This window comes from Netta rufina, assembly GCF_964035555.1.
Source record: "Netta rufina genome assembly, chromosome: 17".
Lineage (NCBI taxonomy): Eukaryota > Metazoa > Chordata > Aves > Anseriformes > Anatidae > Netta > Netta rufina.
The window spans coordinates 6,400,097-6,414,002 of NC_140141.1; the positions used below are offsets into that span (position 1 = coordinate 6,400,097).

The following is a 13,906-nucleotide window of genomic DNA, read 5'->3' on the forward strand; positions in this document are numbered from 1 at the left end:
CGGCCCCTCCGCTCCCTCCTCGGGCCGCACCCTCGGCTCCCCGCCGCTGTTCCCCCGCTGGCTGCTGCCCTCCGGTGGTCCCCGGCCCCGCCCGGCTCCCCTCTGATCTCCCCCCGAGTAGGGCCATGGAAAGGCTTTGACAGCGGGGTGGTTTCGGGGTTCTTTATTTGGGATAAAAGGCTCCCGCAAAAAGAGCCAGAATCCTGGCTGAAAACAGTCAGCGGGTGTCCCAGCAGGGGACAGGGGTGCGTGTCCTGTCCTCCCGGCCGGACCGGGGGACAGGGAGTGCTGCAGGGAGCAGGCACAGGGAGGTGATGCTGTGCTGGTGCAGAGATACCCTCCTGTGTGAACCAAACAGCAAAGACCTGCTCGCTCCCACCACCAGCACGGGCTGCTGCATCCAAAGCGAGCACGTCCCGCACAGCGAGTGGGGTTTCCCGCGTTCCACTGCCGAACCTGCTGCCTGGCTGCAGCGAGCACCCAAAAAAACGCAGGGACACAGCAGCGAGAGCCAGAAGCTCAGCGTGACACCACTCAGTGCCTGGAGCCATCAGTCGTTCCCAGGCAGTGATCCTGGTTCCCTCGGTGCATTGCCCTGGCTGGGCGCGGGGGCCAGCCCGTGCTGTGCCAGCAGCCCCTGTACCAGCGCCAGTTCCTGCTCCAGCTCCTGGACGTCGCAGCCCAGCCCCGGTATGGCCCCGTGGCTCTCACCCAGCACTCGCAGCGCGTGGGCCACCAGCCTGGCCCTCACCAGCAGCACAGCCAGGGCTGCCCGCAGCTTGGCACAGCCCAGAGCCTTCATCCACCAGCGTGCGACGGCCCCTGTGGAGAGAGAGGGTAAAGACGTGGTGAGCACAGCTGGGCTCCCCCAGGCAGGGTGACCCTAGGGGTGAGGACACCAGGTTTCCTATCCAAAGGGCATCCCAACGCTCCCCAGCTCACCGTACCTTGGCTCCAGAGGTCCTTGCAGTACTGCAGGTCCCGCAGGACTCCAGGGCCTGTGGTCTTCAGCCAGCACAGGGCCGAGGCACGGAGTGGGCTGGCATCGGGCACCTTCTCCAGGAGCTGCAGCAGGAAGGGGAGCAGCTGCTGTGCCAGGACAGCCGGCTCCGCAAAAACGTTGGGTTCGTCCTCCTTGTACAGGCTGGGGGCTCTGGAAGGGAAGCCAAAGCACAGGGGAAGCCCTGGGAGCTACCTAATGCTCCCCGATGCCCAGGCATCTGAGATCCCTCTCCTTGACCCTCAGGGTGGCTCTGCCCACCGCCCTTTTGGCCCTTCATCTGTGCACTCACTTGTTGGCCTCCAGCTCCTCCACGATGCCCCTGAGGTCGAGGACAGGCAGATGCTGCAGCAGAGAGCCGAAGGTCTCCGGGTGATGCCTGAACTCCCGCAGGAGGAGCTGCAGGAGGCCCAGCAGCCCCACGTTGCCCTGCACAAAGACGCAGCCGCCTCCACCTGGCTCCCCCACGCTGTGCTCCACGAGGCTGGCGAAACCCGCGGCCTCGTGCCGGACTTCCTGCTCCTCATCTTGCAGGAGGTGAATGCCCACGTTTATCACCCTGGGAGGGAGGGAAATAAATGTCCCTGCACAACCAGCCCACGCTGCAGGGAAGGCACAGCGCCTGCAGGCAGTGGCATTCCCGTGAGCCTGGCCACCCAGTGCAGCTCAGGACCTACCGCAGCGCCGCGGGGACGAGCCAGGGGTGGGCAGCCCCCAGGGACCGCCGCAGCACTTCCATGCCCGCCGTCTGCAGGGAGCGTGCAGCCGCCAGCCGCAGCACCTCGGCTGACAGCGACCGGCTGCACGCCTCCAGCACTGCGACCCACCGCCACACCAGTGGGCTGTCCTCGTCCCGAAACCTGTCCAAGGGCAGGAGATCCAGGTCAAGCACACCTCCCAGCTCCACTGGGGGCACCAAAGGCTGCCGACTGCCCCGAGATCGTAGGATCCAGGCACAAAGCAGTCATGAGCCGTGGCTCTGTTTCCACCAAGGGCTAAGAAAAATGTCCTCAAAGGTTCAGCCCCGGATGTGGCACAGACGTACCCGAGGGTAAGCAGCAGGCTGGTGGCACACAGAGCCTGGAAGAGGAGGTCCGGGCCAGGATGCTCCGTCTCCATCATGAGGAGCAGCATTTCCACGCATGCTGAGGAGGAGCCCTGGAGCTTAGGGGAAGCTTCCTGGGACCAAGATGAGGGGTTTCTGCAAAGATGCATCAAAGCCTCAAGGTACAATTTCAGGAACTCTTTGTTCCTTCTGTCTTGCAGCACAGACTGTAAGTTCTCCTAGTCAACAACGGGAAAGAAGGTACATGGTTAGTGCCCCTGGGAGCACGGGACCACGCAGCCATCAGCAAATCCATCAGAAAGGCTGCACGTCAGCCTGAGCAACATGCTCTGGACCCGTGCCTCCTCGAGAGATGGCACCAGGATACAGGAGCACCAGGGACCACTCAGTGAGCACCCATCTGTGTGCTGCTGTGTGTCAGTGCCCCACTTCTGAGCCTCATCTTACCAGCAGCGTCAGCCGGAGAGCCTTCTCCAGCTCCTCACATTTGTCTCCCTCCCCTTCGATCACCCAGCTGAGGATGGCAAGCTGGACATCGGGATTTGGCTGCTGGAGAAGCGAGCAAACAGCACCGATCCTCTCGCTGTCAGCCAGCCGTGCGGCCTCGCTGCATGTGAAGCGGGCCATGGTTTGGTGGAGGACAGCTGAGCCCACCTGGAGGGAAACCAGGATCCACTTCCAGCACTCAGCCTCAAGTGAGGCACGTTTGTGGGCATGGAGTGAGCAGGACAGGTCCCCACTCCCCATGCCCCAGCTTCACAGAAGGGCACAGCCATGATGTCCCCAGTAGGGAACAGTACCTGCAGCTCAGCACATCCTGGCTCCTTCCCCAGCGTGAAGCTGCCCAGCTCAGTGCTGATGGCTTCTCGGATGCTCTGCATGAAGCCAGGGCTGAGGGAGGCGGGCAGGAGGGCGAGGACCTGCAGGAAGGCAGCGCGGACGAGCGGGCAGCGCTGGGCAGGGGTGAGCAGCCAGCCCCGGGCCTCCAGCTGCAGAGCCACGGGGCGCAGCGCCTCAGCCGGCAGCCTGCGGGGGGATGAGCACGCCTCAACGCAGGGCCACACCAAAAAGGTGCTGGGGCCGCAGGGAGGGTGCGGGACCACCCACCCATCGGATCCTGGGGCTGGGGCCAGCAGCGCCTGCATCTGCAGCAGGTGCCCGTGCAGGGCGTTGTGCGAGCGGACCTCTCCAGGCGTGGGGAGCTGCTGGGCCAGCCGCAGGAGGAGTGCAGGGCGCTGGGGTGGCGGGACGACGGGCACCAGTGCCTTGGCAGCCATGGCTCGCACGGCGTAGATGGGGCTCGCTGCCAGCCCCAGCAGCGGCTCCAGGAAGCGAGTGGAGGGGCTGCGGAGCAAAAAGGGCACAGCGTGGTGACGCACCCTCACGGCGAGCCCTCGCTTTGGGGCAGAGCACCCCCACTGCCACCCCTGTCCGCTCCATCCTACCTGTCGGGGCCATCAGGGCCAGGCTGGAGCTGCGCCAGGAGCGTGAGGACAGCGTGGAGCGCGGGGCGCAGGCGGGGCCCCCCCGTTGTGGCTGTCCCCAGCTCAGCCAGCAGCACGGTGCCCAGCTGCGGGTGCTGCCCCAGGAAGGCGGGCAGGCTCAGCCCCTCCGCGGGGCTGCCCTCAGCACGGCTCCGCTTCTGGCCCAGCAGCCGGCTGGTGAGAGCGCCTGCAGGGACGGGGCAGAAAGCAGAGTCAGGCCCTGTCCCCCTGCCTGCCCTCAGCACTGGACTCCAAGGGTTGATTAAACATCCCTGAAAGGCAGTGCCAAGCTGCAGCTCTGGGACCCGCTGGGCACCAGCATGTCCCCACTGCGCTGTAGGGTGCAAATCTGGTCCCTGTTCCCCCATGGGCATTGCTGCAGGGATAAACCCCTGCTGCTGGCGCTGCCCCTTTTGTTAGCAGGGACACCAGGTGCAGAGCACAGGCTCAGGTACTCACTGAAGAGCTGGATGGCCGCATTCCTCATGGCCCAGCAAGGCGAACCCAGGCCCTGCAGTGCCAGGGCCACCATCGGTGTGGCATGCCGCAGCAGTGCGCTGCCCAGCCCTGCTCCACGGACCAGCGTCTGCAGCACGTGCAGGGCACACACCTGTGGAGAGCATGAAGAGCTCAGCTGTGCTGCACTGAGCACCAGGATGCAAACCAAAGATGCTCAGAAGAGAGCAGGGAGCCACAGGGCCAGCAGCTGCTCCTGGGCTCCTGGGATGCGCAGTGCAGCCAGGGCTGTGGCTTTGGTTCACCCCAAGGTCTCTGTGCTAATGCAGCCTCACACTGAGGTACCCAGTGCAGATCCTTCTGGGCAGCCTCCTGCAGATCACCCTGTCCCCAAGCCAGATGTAACTGCAAGAGGCTCGGTGCCTGCTCTGCTCACCTGCGGGAGGTCGAGGGTCTGGTCCCAGTCCTGGGGCAGGGCCGTGGAGGCCAAGGCCAGCAGGGTCTGGATGCAGCGGGTCAGGAGCGGCCGGGCCTGGGCTGGGTTTTCCCCACTGACGATGCAGAGGAAGAGCATGGGGAAGCCGGCAGCACGGCGCGTTATCGAGCTGCTCCGAGGCCCACTCAGTGCTTCCAACCCCTGAGAAACAAAACCCGTCCAGACCCCGCTGGAAACCTGCAAGCTGGAGCCTGCAGCTGCCCCGCAGGGGAGGGGACCAGCAGCCAACACCGGGACTGCAGGGACACAGACACAGCCCTGGGGACGAGGGAACATGGGGAAGAACAAGCACAGCACCTGGTCCAGCATGGTCTGTGGGATCGCCTGCAGCTCCGTGTCGGGGTGGTTCAGCAGAGCAGCACAGAACTTGGTGAAGCCCATGCTGCAGCCCTCCACCGCTCCCTAGGGCAGAGCGGTGTCAGGGCTCCCTGTGCTCCCACCTTCCCACAGCCCCCTGAAACCTCTGCTTGGGGCTGATGGATGGGTTTGGAGGGGCAGGAGAGGGGCCGAGCCCCCCCTAGGTGGGACACGCTCCTACCCAGTGCCGGCACCTCAGCAGGATCTCCTGGAAGACCCTTGCGGCCGTCTGTAAGTTGTCAAGTGTCAGGAGAGGCCCCGCTGCATCAGGCAGCACCGGCGACAGCAGCAGCTCAGCCAGGCCTCCCAGCAGCAGCCCGATTTCCTGGGGAAGAGGCGAGAGGTTAGAGGAAAGGCAGTGGTGCTGCCCAGCACGGCTGTCCTGCCCTACATTTGCTGTGGCAGGGGTGCCTGGCAAGCGCTGCTGTCACCCCAGAGCACACAGTGCCAGCAGCTCAGCCCACGACTCCTGAGCTGACTTTGAGCATGCAGCATCTGCAGTACGGTGTTTCCTCAGCCTGCTGCAAGCCCTGCGTGGCTGAGATGTCCTTTTTGCAGCCAGCCACCGGGCAGGCTCTGGGGGAGGGGCTGTGACGGGTGGCTGTCGGAAAGGAGCTGTGATGGGCAGCTGTCAGAGCAGCCCGGCTGCGAGCAGGGGCAGCCCAGCTCTGGCACAGCTGGGGTCCATCAGCGCTGGGAAAGCAGCTGGGCTACATAAGGGCAGGCAGGGAGGAGGCTGCTTTTGGAGTGGGGGGCTGCAGCAGCCCCCAGGTAAGGGCAGTGCTTGCCCTGCCTGCCCCCAGGGAGGGATGTGCCCAGCTCCTGGGTCAGGCTGTGCAGTGGGTGCTGCCGTGTGGAGGTGCTCCTACCTTCACCGACACCCAGCAGCAGGTCAGGATCAGGCTGTGCTCCTCTGACAGCAGGACTGAGTCCTCCTCCTCCTCCTCCTGCTGCCCCTTCCCCAGCGTGATGAGGGAGCCGATCGCATTCCCCATGTCTGCAAACGATGGGGCGGCTGCTGCGAAGAGGAGAAGCAGCGAGCAGTGTGAGGGAGAGCCTCTGGAGCTCACGGCTGGACCAAGGCTGCTGCGGTGAAGGTGTGGGTGGCTCCCAGAGCTGCTTCCCCTGGGCACCTGCTTACCTTGGTCGTTGGCACCAGGGCTCTGCAGAGCACCCAGCAGGAGGGAGGTGATGTCCCTCGCAGTGGTCACAAGGCTGGTGAGGAACTCCTGCCAGCTCTGCACCGACTCTGCCGCCCGCATGGAGGCAGCCACCTCCGGCACCTGCAGCAGGCACCTCCGCAGGGCTGCGATCACGCCTGCACAAATGCCCAACCCACATTACAGCGGTGCTCAGCACCATCCTGCCCCCTCCCCCCCCCCCGCTGAAATATCTCCCCAAAACGGGATGCGTGGATGGAGGGCACACACCAAGCTGTGGCCTCTCTCCTCCAGCAGCCCGGGCACGCACCGTGCATTGGTGCCACGGCTGCTGCCCGCAGCAGGTCCTGCTGAGCCACAGCGTGCTGGGCCTGCAGCATCCGCAGGAGGTGCTGGGCGAAGCACAGGCCATGGTTTGGTGGTGTCTGGCCTGCTTCAATCTCCAGGATCTTCATGGTGCTGCCATCTGACCTGCAGGAAGAGGCACGTGCTGCTGGTGCTGTGAGTACAAGAGTTTTCTGCCCAACTTGTGCTGTGCAGACCCCATCCCTCCCCAGCTCCACCACTGCAAGGCTAACTCAAACCCAAGCCACTGCTGGCTGTGGTCAGTCCCAAGGAGATCCTGGTGCTGCCACGGGGCTGCCATGCCTTTGCCCACCCCGAGCTCATACTTCTGTAGGATTGTCTTCATCAGCACAGCTCCGGCTTCAGCCTCCTGCACGCGGGGGCTGCTGAGGGCGTCCTGGGCCAGCTGGAGCAGTGCTGGGGTGAGAGAGGAGGGGAACGCCGTGGGGAAGTAGCGGACGAGCAGCTCCGAGGCCAGGTCTCTGATCTGCCAAGGCAGAAGAGAAAGGGAGTAGGGACACAGGTGGCAGACACAGGGCAGGAGAGGGGGCTGCTAACACCCACCTCGTTGGTGCTGTCCTGCAAGCAGCTCAGCAGCGCCAGCAAGTTGGGCCGAGAGAAGAAGTCCCAGCAGCCGCTCTGCCTGGCGTGGCTCAGCAGCGCAGCCATGGTCCCTGCGGGGACAGCGGGTGGTGGGATGGGGACCACCAGGAGCGCCCCAAGACCTGCAGGGATGCTCTGGGCAGGCTGCCCCTACTCACGTGGGGGCTGGCCCTTCTTCCTCTCAGGGCTCCAGGTGTCTGTGCAGGTCTCCAGAATGGCAGCCAGGAGGAGCAGAGCCGTCTTCTTCCTCTGGTAGTTGGCCCCGGGGGTGAGTGAGGAGACGCTGAGCTGCAGCAGCCACTCCACAAAGCCTGCGGGGAGAGCGCACAGCACTGTGGCAGCCATCTGAGAAGCCCTGGGGGCCACTGAGAGGTGCTGCAGCAGCCTCCTCACCTACAGCCTGGTCGGGCTGCCCCACTTCCTCGCCCGGCTCCACGGGCGCCTTCCCTCGCAGCCGGGCCAGCGCGCTGTCCCGCAGCCGCACCAGCGCCTTCCTCACGGCCGCCTGCAGCAGCTGCCGGAAGGCAGAGGAGTCTCCGGTGAGGTTGAGGGGCAGGAACTCCCGCAGCAGCTGCTCCTCGGTGCCCGACAGGGCCTGCCCGCTGCTGGGGCTGCAGCACAGGAGGCCCAGCGCCGCCAGCCGCACGCCCTCCTCGCGGGCCCGCAGGCAGGTGCGGAGCTGTGCCAGCGCCTTGCCCTGCAGGGGCAGGGTCCCCACGATGCTCTTCTGTGCCCGCAGCAGAGATACCCAGGCCCGGAGCGCGGCGGCATCCTGGCCATCAAATTGGGCAGCCAGCAGTGCGTGGGTGGCTGGGAGCTGCCGGAGTGTCCAGACAAGGAGGTGGTTGGCGGCGTTGCTCTGTAGGATGGGCAGGGGCGAGCGCAGTGCCTGGCACAGCAGGGGCAGCCAGCGCCGTGCCCACCGCTCAGCCAGGGCCTCCTCTGTGCCCCCTGGTCCCTCGGAGCGCTGCTGCCGCACCAGCACCCTGTAGAGCTCGGTGGCTGCAGGGCACAGGTGGTTGGTGGCCAGGCAGCTCAGGAGGTGCTGCGGCAGCTCCGGGTACGTGTCCAGCACCTGGGGGAAAGGCCGGCGATGGCTGTGAGGAGCACCTGAGGGATGTCCCGTCTGTCACCTCCGCACGCTGCCCTGCCAGCCTAAAGGCTTCATACAGCAGGGACTCCACCTTCCCTACCTGCTGGCTGCCCACGTAGGGGACGATGGCACACAGGGGCACGTATCTGGCCTTGATCTGCCACGGCATCGAGACCGCCCTCTGCAGCATCTGTTGGTAGAGGGGTCTCTCCTGGTCCTTGAAGTGCTGGCACTCGAGGTCATAGATCTCCAGGAGCAGTCGAAAGGAGCTCTGGATGAACTCGGACACCCCCTCCACCTGGAGGGAAGGATGGCAACCGAGAGAGGTCAGTGTGGTTCCCACCTTCTGTCCTTCTGCTTTAGAAGACTTCTTGCTTTCCTGTGGCCACAGACTTTCAGTACTAAGGATGTGCCAGCAGATGTGGCCCAGGGCTCTTTGGTCAGCTGGGGCTGCCCTGCTGCATGGGGAGCAGGGGCAAAGCTCTGCTGCAGTGGGGGTACCTCCATCACTGCCCTACAGGGTAGGGCTGTGTATGTGCAGCAGGACAAGCTGAGCTGGTCAAGGAAAGGGCTGTTTCTGGTCATGGTGGTGCTGGGGGTGCACACTCCAGCCTTACCGGGGTCTCAGCGTTGTCCCACACCAGCTGGGTGAGCTGCTGGAGCAGCTCGGTGTCCTCTGCCAGGATGCGGCCCCCCTGCAGGTACCAGAGCTCAGGCAGGTTCTCCTGCAGGCGCTGCAGCCACAGCGCCAGGACTGAAAGCAGAAAAGCAGACACAGCGATGCAGCCACCACGTGTGGCAAAGCCCACCCAGGCTGGGGAGCAGGGCACAAGGGGAGCACTTCCCCACCAGCCCACACAGATGTACAGCAGCCAGGGAGGTTTGTATTCGGTGGGCTGGAGCAGGTGTTAACAGCCTTAGCAGCAGTCTTCTGCCATGGTGGGGTCACCGTCCCTTACCTTGGAAGCAGTAGTAGTGGCAGTCCTTCTGCTCCTTGTTCAGGGCACGTACAGCAGGGAAGAGCACATCCAGCAGCAGGCAGGCCTGCAGGAACACAGCCCATCAGTGAGTGGGTAGGTGAGGGCTTTTGGGGTAAGAAAACCCCACCACAGGACAGAAGACAGCAGCACTGCTCTGCTGTTCCAGCAGCTCAGGGTGAGCTTTCTGTGCTGCTTTGGGAGATCAGCCCCAGGTTCAGGCTGTGTGAGGGGGTGTGGGCTGGCTACATCAGGAGGTTTATCCCAAACCCCCACTGGTGGCTGTCAAAGCAGAGCTGGGCGAGGGGCTCCAAACCCCTGGGTATGAACTCTCCTACCTGTTGCGTGGGGCTGTCCAGCCGGCAGCTGAGGATGTCGCCCTTGCAGCACGTCAGCAGGCCTCTGCTCAGCACCAGCCTCTCCAGCCCGGCTGGATCCAAGACTCTGGGATTTTCTACCACCAGCTCTCCGAACCTCAGCTCCCTTACACCTGGTTGAAAACGGCTGTGTTAACTGGGGGAAAGACACAAACCCAACTATTTATCCACGACCAAACTTCCCAGACTGGCTTGCCTCATCCCAGAGTGACTGTGGCATATTGGGCTCCTGCACCGCAGGAGGGGGACACAGCAGCAGCCTGGCTTTGACTGCCAGTGAGTGGCACTGTCCCCTCCATCCCCTCTCGCCCAGCACGCCTGTCCCTGCTGCCCACCCAGTGAAGTGGTTCCCAGCTCAGGGAGGAGCACACACCTTGGTCAGCGAGCTGGAAGAGGGCCTGCGCAGCACCGGCCCCGCTCTGGGGCTGCGGGGCTGTGTTCACCAGCATGCTCAGCGCGGTGCCTGCCAGCAGCTGCGTGTCCTTGCTCAGGGCCTGGGCTCAGAAGGGGAGGGAAAGGCACAGCTCAAAACACCACATAAAAAAAAAAAAAATGCATAAACTGTCTCCATGCCCCTGTGACACTTATGGCCAACTACAGAGCATTCCCAGATGCTGCAGTGTCTCCTCAGGTACAGGGAAAGAACCACGGGAGGACAGCGCTGTCCTCCAGTGCCACCAGGCTCACACGCACCTTCCCTGCCACCACCTCCAGCAGCAGCCCCAGGATGCTCTGCAGGGTCTCGCTCTTTGCTGCTGCACTCCATGCCAGAGGGGCCACATCCTTTGGCAGCGCCTGGAAGAGCTGGAGGCAGGCCTGGAGGACCAGAAGAGAGAGGGTCTGCATCCCTTGTCTCTGAAGAACATGCAAACCCCTGGCTTCCCTGACTGCTCCTTCTCCCCCTGACATAGCTCCTACCTTGACAGCCAGGTGGCCCCAGGTGCTGCTTGGTGCCGGCTGGCTCTGCAGCACCCAGCGCAAGGTGGCAGCCAGGCGCTGCAGCAGCGGGGCCAGGTTCTGCCGCCAATGGTCCCGGCCCAGGCTGCTGTCCTCGATGAACATGCACACTGTGGGTGAGGGCACAGCATCGGTCCCTGTCCCTCCTGGCACCCAGGGAAGCCCCTGGGGACGAGGAGCAGAGACTGACCTGCCTGAAGGTCCTCAGGAGACAGCACCTGTGGGGGCAGAAGGACAGGCACCCTTCACACCCAGCACAATGGCAGCAGCCATGCTACGCAGTGTGGGTGTTTTGGGGAGAAGCCTCCAAGCAAAGCTCCCCACAGCTCCCAGTCCCTCCACTGCAGGAGACTGGTCAGCAGCGGGCTCTGGCACTGAACCCCGAGGCAGCACAGCTGATGTGTTGCGGAGCACGGCTGATCCCCGGCCGCAGGCACTCCCTGCCCGGCTGCCTCACACCCCAAAACCTCCTGTAGCCGGTCCCCACGTGTGATGCTCCCAAATCTGGGGTGTCGCTGCCCCACGTGCTGGGTGCTCTCACCTCTCGGTGCGGTGCCAGGCCGGCCAGCAGCGCGCCCACCTCCCGGGCCAGCAGAGCCTCCTGGCCCACCGCCAGCTGGGTCACAATCTGCGGACAGACCCCCGGGTCAGCCACCCACGCGGACCCCCGAGAAACACGAGCTGTGTCGTGCTTCTAGGGCAGCTTCGGCTGCGTTTCTCTGCCTGGCGGTGTGTTACAGACCTGCTCCAGTTTGTGGAAGGCGCTGGAGCTGCCGCTCGCCTCCAGCTGGAACGCCAGCACGCAGCGCAGCAGCGGCCGTGCCTCCGCCTCGCCCAGCGCCCGCAGCTCCTCGCTCAGCGCCCGCGCCAGCTGCAGGGCCTCCTCCAGGTGCTGGTCCCGGCATCTTTTCGTGGTGCTCCTGCCATGGTACCGGGATGGACGAGTTGGGGCGCCCCAGGGGGGCTCAGCTGGGGCTGGGGGTGCAACGGGAGGGGAGCGTGGGGGGCACCCCGGCTTGATGGGGGTTGGGGCTGCTCCATGGGGGGTGTGGTGGGGGTACCCTGGTGTGGTGGGGGGGTGGGTGGGGACGCCCTGATGCTGTGGGAGGTTGGGGTGGGGGTGCCCCGTCTCCTTGTGGGGTGGGGGTGCCCCATTTGGCTGGGGGTGGCTTTGATTCGGAGCGGCGCGCTCCACACTGCGCGTCCCAACCGCGCTGCCCGAACCGCCCCCGCATCCCCCTTATTCCCCGTGTCCCCCCGTGTCCCCCCGGCGCCCCTTACCCGGCGAAGAGCCGCAGGCTGTGCAGGCAGCGGAGCGCGGCCCTGCCCGGCCCGCCGGGCCCCAGCGCCCCGTAGAAGGCGGCGCAGGCCCGCGCCTCCCGCTCGGCACCCATGGCGCGGCCCCGGCCCCGCTCGGCCCCGCTGCAGCCCCCCCTAGCGCCCGCCTGGGGGCCCGCGGCTTCCCCGGGCTGCGGGGGGGGGGTTTGGGGTTGGGGGTTTGGGGTTGGGGTTGGGGGGTTTGGGGTTGGGGGTTTGGGGCTGCACAAGTCGGGTGCTTCGGTGCGGTGCTTGTCCCGTGCTTCTCTCCTGGGTTTGTTTTTTGTTGGGTGTCACTTCTAGTTTGTTTCCTTAGGGTTGTTTGTGGCTTTCCCTTTGTTTGTTTAGTTATTTATTTTGCTATTTTTCCCCAGGTCGGGCGCCTGGTGTCCACAAGCCCTGGGGTTGTCCCATGGGTGAGCACCGAGCGGGGCCAGTGCTGGAGCTGCTCCCAGACCCCTGCTGCCAGTCCTGGGCTTTCCCGGAGCGATTCCCCCAAAATCCGCCTTCTTGCCTGCTCTGTCCCTTAGCCACAGCCACACTTTCATCATGCCAAAGGTGGTGTGTTTGCTTTAAAAGTAGAGGTGGGACAGAAGGGTGAGCATGATCTCACTTCACCTGCCTACAAGTTTTCGGCCTTAAAACAATGACATCTGGAGCGGTTTCCATAGTCGGCGGAGGAGCGAGCCCTGAAAGGACTGGAGGAGAGCTGGGCAAGGCTGAGGTGCTGGCAGAGGGGACATTGAGGTGTCCTGCACACCGAGCCCAACACTTCTGCTTGGCACAGCCGCCTCTCCCATCACACCACTCTGCACCAGATTGACAGAGGACATTGTGTCAGTGGCAGCAGGTTCTCAGAGCATAACCATGTCATTTAACATCATCTGTAGATTTTGCCTCCTGCCTGCTCACCACGGTTCCCAAATCACTAGCAGATATGTGTGCCAGCTTTAACCTGGTTCCCCCGCAGCCCTCTTGTCATCAGCCATGGGACTTTCTATCACAAGGAATGGGGTGAACTCATCTGCTTGCTTCTCCAGGATGCTCTTTGCTGGTTTTGACCCTGCAGGAGTGATTTTTCCTGCTTTGCTTCCTGCAGAGGAACTAAGGAGAGTGATGGCTGCATCAGGCACCCAGGAGAGCACGGCTTGGAGGACACCAAGACGTGGCTCCCAGGAGAGCACTGCATCTGGAAACTGACAGACCATGTTTTTCAGCAATGTTTGCCAGCCCTGCTCTGCTTTAGACATTAACCTGGAAGTCCAAAGCCAGCCACGGGGCCAGGTTTGCCCTCACTGCTGCTATTATAAACCAAGGAAACATCCCTGGATTTCCGCCCAGTAAATCAGGGTGGCACAGGAGGATGCTTGCACCTGCAGACCGACTCCTTCCCCACTCCAGCACTGCGGTGAGGAATCAGGGAGTGCACTGCCTAAGCAGAGCCCCCGTGCCCATGGTGCCTGCACCCAGGCAAGGGAAGGGGCTCCCATGTTTCAGGGTCTCTGAGGCTGTGGTTCCCTTTCCCCTTGTGCTGCCTGCAGAAGGCAGGGGTCGGGGAGGAAGAGGAGGATTTTTCAGGTTTTGCCATAGGAAGGATTTTCAACCCCTGTAAATTCACTTTTGACAAGCAAACGGCTAAAGCAGATTAACCTTTTTGCTAATCCTCTATAATGGCTTTGGAATCTCCTTAACCAATAAGAAAATGATAAGAGCCTGTTTCTTTTCTTTTTATCTATATCTATATTGTCCTCCCTTGTCTGCATTTTTTTTTCTTTCTTGTTTTATTTTCCTTCCCTTTTCTAATATGAAATAGCCCAGCGATCCTATCTCTCAGAGGCTCAGTAAACAGAACATCAGTAATCCTTTTCCTTTATTCCTCTCCGGTAACAGGGTGCAGAGAAGTGTCTGCCGATTGGGATTTGATTACCAGCAGCTATCAAAAGTCTCTTTGTAAGATCTGGGTCCTAAATCCCATAATTCTTTGATAAAAGAAGTATTACCAGTCCATTTTCTGAAGTGAAAGGTACGGGAGAAATGAAAGAAAGCAATCAGCGGAGATACTAATAGGCTAAGTGCATGTGTGGTGGGAAGGCAGGGCCAGGCCGAGGAGGCCAGGGAAAGACGTCCTTTGTGCAGGATGGGGAATGAGAATTAATCTGCTTCGGCTGTATGATTATCACAGCTGAGAGCAGGGTGGGTCGCATCCTGCACCTGACCA

The 13,906-nt window shown here is 63.0% G+C and overlaps 1 protein-coding gene across 1 annotated transcript; it reads right to left on the minus strand.

Moving 5' to 3' along the window:
* Positions 1 to 433: 433 nt before the first annotated feature.
* Positions 434 to 11,765, minus strand: LOC311215859 (tRNA (32-2'-O)-methyltransferase regulator THADA-like; the record flags this gene model as incomplete). Its single annotated transcript, XM_084297255.1, has 31 exons — positions 434 to 822; positions 948 to 1,153; positions 1,293 to 1,559; positions 1,678 to 1,860; positions 2,046 to 2,284; positions 2,514 to 2,720; positions 2,867 to 3,092; positions 3,174 to 3,410; positions 3,512 to 3,737; positions 4,010 to 4,160; positions 4,443 to 4,643; positions 4,800 to 4,904; positions 5,041 to 5,184; positions 5,729 to 5,877; positions 6,001 to 6,177; positions 6,330 to 6,490; positions 6,691 to 6,851; positions 6,929 to 7,038; positions 7,126 to 7,278; positions 7,361 to 8,042; positions 8,161 to 8,358; positions 8,678 to 8,814; positions 9,020 to 9,104; positions 9,376 to 9,527; positions 9,788 to 9,908; positions 10,108 to 10,230; positions 10,333 to 10,481; positions 10,562 to 10,589; positions 10,913 to 10,999; positions 11,114 to 11,291; positions 11,653 to 11,765. 31 exons carry the CDS (start codon positions 11,763 to 11,765, stop codon positions 551 to 553), a joined length of 5,628 nt encoding a protein of 1,875 aa, XP_084153381.1. The 3' UTR covers positions 434 to 550.
* Between the last annotated feature and the right edge of the window lie 2,141 nt (positions 11,766 to 13,906).